At 39.1% G+C, this 6000-nt stretch overlaps 1 protein-coding gene across 2 annotated transcripts; it reads left to right on the top strand.

Moving 5' to 3' along the window:
* The first annotated feature begins 1926 nt into the window (after positions 1-1926).
* On the top strand, positions 1927-5402 carry RPL22L1 (ribosomal protein L22 like 1). Of its 2 annotated transcripts, none has more exons than XM_045850753.1 (4): positions 1927-2054; positions 3711-3803; positions 3976-4097; positions 5143-5402. In XM_045850753.1, the coding sequence occupies exons 1-4, from the start codon at positions 2046-2048 to the stop codon at positions 5285-5287; spliced, it is 369 nt and encodes a 122-aa protein (XP_045706709.1). In that variant the 5' UTR covers positions 1927-2045; the 3' UTR covers positions 5288-5402. The 2 variants fall into 2 exon arrangements, with proteins under 2 accessions (XP_045706709.1, XP_045706710.1); XM_045850754.1 differs by having other exon boundaries at positions 1947-2054; positions 3714-3803.
* Positions 5403-6000: the final 598 nt, after the last annotated feature.

Here is a 6000-nt window from a genome sequence, read left to right as displayed (position 1 = left end):
TTCATTCATGGATTAAATTCATGGTTTTAGTCCCCATGTTATTTAGCACTTAAAAATTTTTTTGTCAGCTCTATTTCTCCAAGTTTATCTCAGGGAATCCTTTGTGCTAGTATTTAAGCTTCATTTCTCCAGAGGTCATTTGCATTTGCTTCTTCTGCCTGGCACTACCAATCCAAGCACACATGAAACTACATTTTTAGCTTGCAGGTTTTCATGCTATTTGAGCAGAACTCATTCTAGCCCCAAACACCTATGAGCATGGGGGCTTGTCATTCTTGGCTCAAAAAGAAAATTGTTTTAGTTTTCCACCAGTTTAACCATAGTGATTATCTATAAAACCAGATTTTAACCAGCTTTTAAGAGGTGGCTATATGTGGAGGGGATTTCTCTGTGAATTTAATCTGCCATACTGTTCTATATTTTATTTTCCTGATTTCTTCAGACTGCAGCATCAGGCAGATCCAATGACTGAAGTTTATAATATATTAGAAATATGCCTGTCATATATTATAATATCTTATATTTGAATAGCTGGAAAGACAGCTTCTGTTCATCATTCTAAATTGCCTTCACTCTTTTCAGGTGCTTATTAATTCATATGTTTTAGAATTTGTTGTCAAAATGTATTATCTGTGGGGCCCTGATACGCATTATATTAATATATACTGTTTCTGTGTGTAAAGTTTGGGAAGAATTGGGTTATTTATAATATTTAATCTTACCATCTACACACTTCTGGTTAATAGTTTTAAGTTTTTTTCCTACGTCAGTGAAAAATGTTTTCCATGATAGTTTCTAAATAGTCACTTTGGGATTACTAGTTATTTTGAAATGTGTTGTTTTTAACACCATTTGTACAAATGGCTTTAATAGTCAAGTGTTTTTCTTTTTGTCTGAACATGGAAGACTGCCAAAAACAAGCAAAATAAAATAATAAATGCCTCAATTAATGCCTTTCCCCCCAAAATATGCAATACTACAAAGATTACTTTTCTTTGCAGCCTGAGCAACCCTTGAAAAGGAAATACTAATTGCTCTTCCCCTCTCCTCACCCCCTTAATTTTTGGGAAAGAAATGAAATTATTGTGGCTCTCAAAGCAAAGAACGAAAAATTCTTCTTAAAATGGATATCTGGGAATTCAGTACCTCTATTCAGGCCCCTACACGTTGCACATTTCATTAAAGCATAGTTTCCACTATTACTAATTGCTGTCAAAAAAGATATACACATTGCTGTTACTTTCTAGGGTCACTGTCCGATGCAAAACTCTGAGAGGCAACCCACTTTCACAATTCTTCAAAGTTCAAAAGCTATTTTGTCCTTTTATCATGTAGACGGTCACCACCCCCACCACCCACTCTCTTGAGCATTATACATTTTAGTAGTTAGGTCTTGGGAAATATTCAGTGAATTTCAACTGGGAGGCATTTTGGATGGAAGTGAGGATTTTTAGGGTTAACTGTAAAACCCATGATAACATAGAATAAATTATACCCAACGAGTGAACAAGTGACCACTAGTAACCTTCTGTTACAGGCCTTCCATCCACCAACCCTCACAACGCCCCCACCCCCCACGCCCGGAAACCTAGTTTATTCAGACTACAGAAACACTGATTTTCCTCAACAGTCATTTAGAAAACAAATCATAGACATAGAAATAACTTTTTCGCTGGAGGATTATAATTGCAGTATACGACAGAAGATCTCAAAGCAACCTCAGACAATGCCTTGCCCTGAATGAAAGAAGATCCAGGAGATTAGTGAAAGACGATTCCTACAAGCGTGTGTCCTGACCCGCGAAAAACCGTGAGTCATTTCAAATGCCGCCGCTGGAGGACGCTCCGGAGAAACTTGACCGCCAAGGGATCCCACACCCCGGGGCCACGCCCTCGTTTTCTGGTTTACAAGCTGCCGTGCTCCTCCCCAAATTCTCTTCCGGCGAACGAAGGTCTTACGTTCCCGGCGCGTGACGCAGCACGCTTAACTATAAATACGTGCCGGCGGCTGCCGACTTCCCTCTGATCTCTCGGACGACGTGCAAGATGGCGTCGGTGAGTGAGCGTGGTCTAGCTCAGCTAGTCTTACCCCCAGATGCGCGGTGTGCGTCTGGAGGGTCGAGGTTGTCTCATTAGAGATAGAGGGAGGGTAGAAATGGAGACTGTGTCAGGAAAGCAGCCAGCACGTGAAACCTCAAGGTGGTTTTTCCACGCGGTCCTGTGGCGTTCGGGCTGGGCCCGGCCTTGGCTTAGGATGAGTGGCCGTGCGAGCGCATGGAAGGAGGCACGACAGTGAGCGGGCCTGGTGGCCCAGACAGCATTTGTGTCATTTCTTTACTCTCTCGCCCTGGGTGATGCCGGTGCTGCTCGTATTTACTTGCACCAGGAAGGAAACATTGGTATCGGGCGGCCCCATGCCCCCTGTTGCTAGAGAGAACTACAGAAGTAAGTTGGGGGAGAAGTTTGTTACCTCAGGAAGGACTTATTTTAAAGGTACAAGTTACGGATCTTAGACAAATATAGAAGTGATGTGCTTTAAATATTTTACTTATGTTACTGATTAATAAGGGGACCAGCAAGACGTTAAAATGGGTCCAGAGAGCATTTGAAAAATTGGGGGTTTGTCGGAAATTTTTTTAAAAAACGTTGGGGAGGGTAATATTGCTGGGTTATATACAAAACTGGGTGATGTCCAAGGGGGCGTAGGCTCCCTGGGTTATCTGTTCCACGGGACAGCATCTCCTAAATTAAATAGTGCCCCAGCAGAGCTATAAATTACACAGTCAAGCCCAGCTCCTAGTAATCTTTTTTACCACTGTCAAGTTTTGGGTAATATTTTTTGACATAAGTTCCTCAACTACCTACGAAAGCAAACTGGCCTTAGTGCTTGGTATCCGTCTGGGTGGATCTAATTTGGAGGTGGCAACCTCTGAAAAGTACTGATATGTCTGTTTGACTACATTGTCTGAACGTGTGTATAGTTAGCCACAGCGCCATTTCATTTGTGTAGCTTTACTACATGGTAATTGATCTAAAAGTTATGGGTCTGGAAAACTTAAGTTACCTATAGCTTTTAAACTAAAAAAAAAAAAAAATCTTTACCAGACTAAAGGTCCTCCTCCCCTTTTCTCACCTGTAACAGCGTAAGGATTGAATTCTCTGGATTTAAGTGGTTGTAATGGAGCTTGCACTATGTGGCGTGCTGTTCCCAGCTGCATTGGGATGGCAGTAGTAAAGCAGTGCCTGTCCTGTAGAAAAAAAGCACCTGGTAATTTAAAACTGGACGTGGAGAATAATAAAGGTCATAAAACTTTTCTCAATAACATAACAAAGGGAGTGTGATTAAAGGCTCAAACATCTGAGTGCGTGTTTCTGGTTTTAACTTGGCAGTAGGTGGATTGATCCCCTTAATCTTTTCCAGTTGTAAAAAATGATTTTTTAAAGAATCTTTTGATGGAGGAAGCTCACCATATATTTTGTGCTTTGAGTTTTGTATTTGTGAGACACTCAGATGACAAATGGAGAGTCTGTTGGATTTTACAAAAAACTTGGTTTACATGAAGTTGAGTGGCTGATGGTAAATTTTTAGAGTATTATACTATTTCATATAACAGTCTCATAGTAGTGTACGTCATTGCACTGATTTTTGAAATTTGTATATAAAATGAATGGATTTTTTTAGAAAGTCATAATTATAATAACTTTCTGTAGCAGAAAGTCAAGAAGCCTAAGAAGACAATCTGGAAGTTTGGTTTGGACCTTACTCACCCAGTAGAAGACGGAATTTTTGATTCTGCAAATTTTGTAAGTATCACTCTACTCAGTTTATTTTTATCTTTGTAGATTTGTAGAGTTCTTAATAAGGATTAAGTATGTAATATTTGATTTTAACCTAAACTCTATTCCTAGGGTACCTTCCCTAGTGAAAATCTAGGGTTTCCTTCCCTAGTTCTACATTTTTTCTGTTTTAAAATAGGAACAGTTTCTGCGGGAAAAGGTTAAAGTCAATGGAAAAACTGGAAATCTTGGGAATGTGGTTCACATTGAACGCTTCAAGAATAAAATCACAGTTATTTCGGAGAAACAGTTCTCTAAAAGGTTAGTATTTGTTTCTCATATTTTACTGAAATTTTGGTAGCTGGAATATTTATAGAATATGTAATCCTAATATTCTATTCATATGTGAGAATAGATATGTTGATGTCTGTGAGATACATCAAAAGTGCTTTGAACTTTAATGAGGCCTATATGAATGGAAAATCTATCTGGTTAACAGTTCTAGTTAATTTAGGCTGATTGTCAGTAAGTGTAAGTTAGTGTGAAAATATAGGCAGATAAGTTACGTCCAGGCCTCTTGTCCAGTGAATTATAGGCCCTGTAATCCAGGTTGTATATAAACTAACCACTGGGGATTTGGAGATGAAAGGAAGTGTCTGTCCTCGAGGGTCTTATGGACATGCAGATAAATATTATAAAATGAGATAGGAAGGGCCCAAGAATTAGGAGAAAACCTGAAAACTGTTGCCAGTGAAGTGTCAAGGGAACAGCATTAGCAAAGGGCAGGGAGGCTGGAGACGATTTGCTAGTTAGGAATGCTTGTAAAGTGTAAATGGAAGGGAGTGGCTGGTGTGATGAAATTAAACCATACTGACAGCTTTTAATAAGGGCAGCCATGTGTTAGTTGCAAGGCTGTGGATGATCTTAAACTTGTAAGTGGAACTTGTTGACAGGTTGCCCCTCATTGATCCAACATGGGATTGAGGTTTGGAAGGTTGATGGTGCTGGAGTTAAGTACATGATGCATTTGAAGAATGAAATTGTATATTTAGTTTAAAAATCTTACTGTGGCAGTAAGGTGGAAGAAAAAGCTACTAGACTGCTCTCCTTCATACTGTCTTCTAACATAAGAATATTAGGTTTAATGAGATGAGAGAAGGGTTTTGTAGAATATAAACTGATTCTAACTGGGGTTGAGGGGCTACCTTATTTGTATCCTTAGCAATGTCGCACAGTAGTTAATACAACATATTTTGGAGGGAATTGGGAATCCAGAAGATGAGTATTACAGTGCATATCTTGTATGTAATGGGCCTCTACATAGTAGTTATTATTTCTTAATGAAATTCATGTTTTTGTATTAAAGATATTTGAAATATCTTACCAAGAAATACCTTAAGAAGAACAGTCTTCGCGATTGGCTTCGTGTGGTTGCATCTGACAAGGAGACTTACGAACTTCGATACTTCCAGATTAGTCAAGATGAGGATGGATCTGAGTCTGAGGACTAGGCGGGGCCTCCTTTTAGAGGGCTCTGCTTAGCAGCGAAACAAATGATGTATTCCAGAGAAACATCTAGCACTGGACTTAATAGTTTACTGTGAATAAAAAGCACAGCACTCTGTATGTTAAGCTTTTGTCTCTTATTTAAGTGTGTGTTATTTATATGATACTGGCTGTCCTCTGATAGTTTTATTAGTGGTATTTACATAGCTTATAGCTAGCGGAATTTATCCTAGGATTTCTGAAATTTTTACTGCTTTTGCAAATGTCCTCAGGTTAAAATATGTAGTGTCGTGTGGGAAATAATGAAGTACAGTTAGGGTGTAACTTTAGTGTACAGTGTGTAAATGCAATCCCGAGTGCCTAGAGCAGTTCTTGTTATGTACGTGCTCAGTACTGACTCATTCCTGCCCTCTGCTTCAGAGGATGTTGGCTTTCTAATTAGCGTAAAGTCTGGGTGTGATGGTATTGCTCTAAACCAATATTTAATTGCCAACCAGAAGCCTATAGGCATTAGAAATAGAAAACCAGATCTTAACTCATACGGTCTTAGCCATTAAATCTGTTTCTTGTCTGAAAAATTATAATTGACTCAGCCTGCTGCATTTTGTCTCCTTAACTCCTTTCTGCACCCCCGCCACCACAATCATTCTAAAAATGTAGGTTATCTATTAATTATTTAGAACTTCTAAGTGGATGGACCTTTCCCTGTAAATTAAGA

This window comes from Phyllostomus hastatus, unplaced genomic scaffold, assembly GCF_019186645.2.
Source record: "Phyllostomus hastatus isolate PE091 unplaced genomic scaffold, TTU_PhHast_1.1 phas_contig_86, whole genome shotgun sequence".
NCBI lineage: Eukaryota > Metazoa > Chordata > Mammalia > Chiroptera > Phyllostomidae > Phyllostomus > Phyllostomus hastatus.
The sequence above is the reverse complement of the archived record's forward strand: the minus strand, read 5'-3'. Positions and strand labels throughout refer to the sequence as shown.

Bases quoted from the DNA above. Each gene is read 5' to 3' on its own strand.
- RPL22L1 (XM_045850753.1), top strand. The intron at 3,804-3,975 runs GTAAGTATCACT...GTTTTAAAATAG, and splicing joins TTTTTGATTCTGCAAATTTT to GAACAGTTTCTGCGGGAAAA. The intron at 4,098-5,142 runs GTTAGTATTTGT...TTTGTATTAAAG, and splicing joins GAGAAACAGTTCTCTAAAAG to ATATTTGAAATATCTTACCA.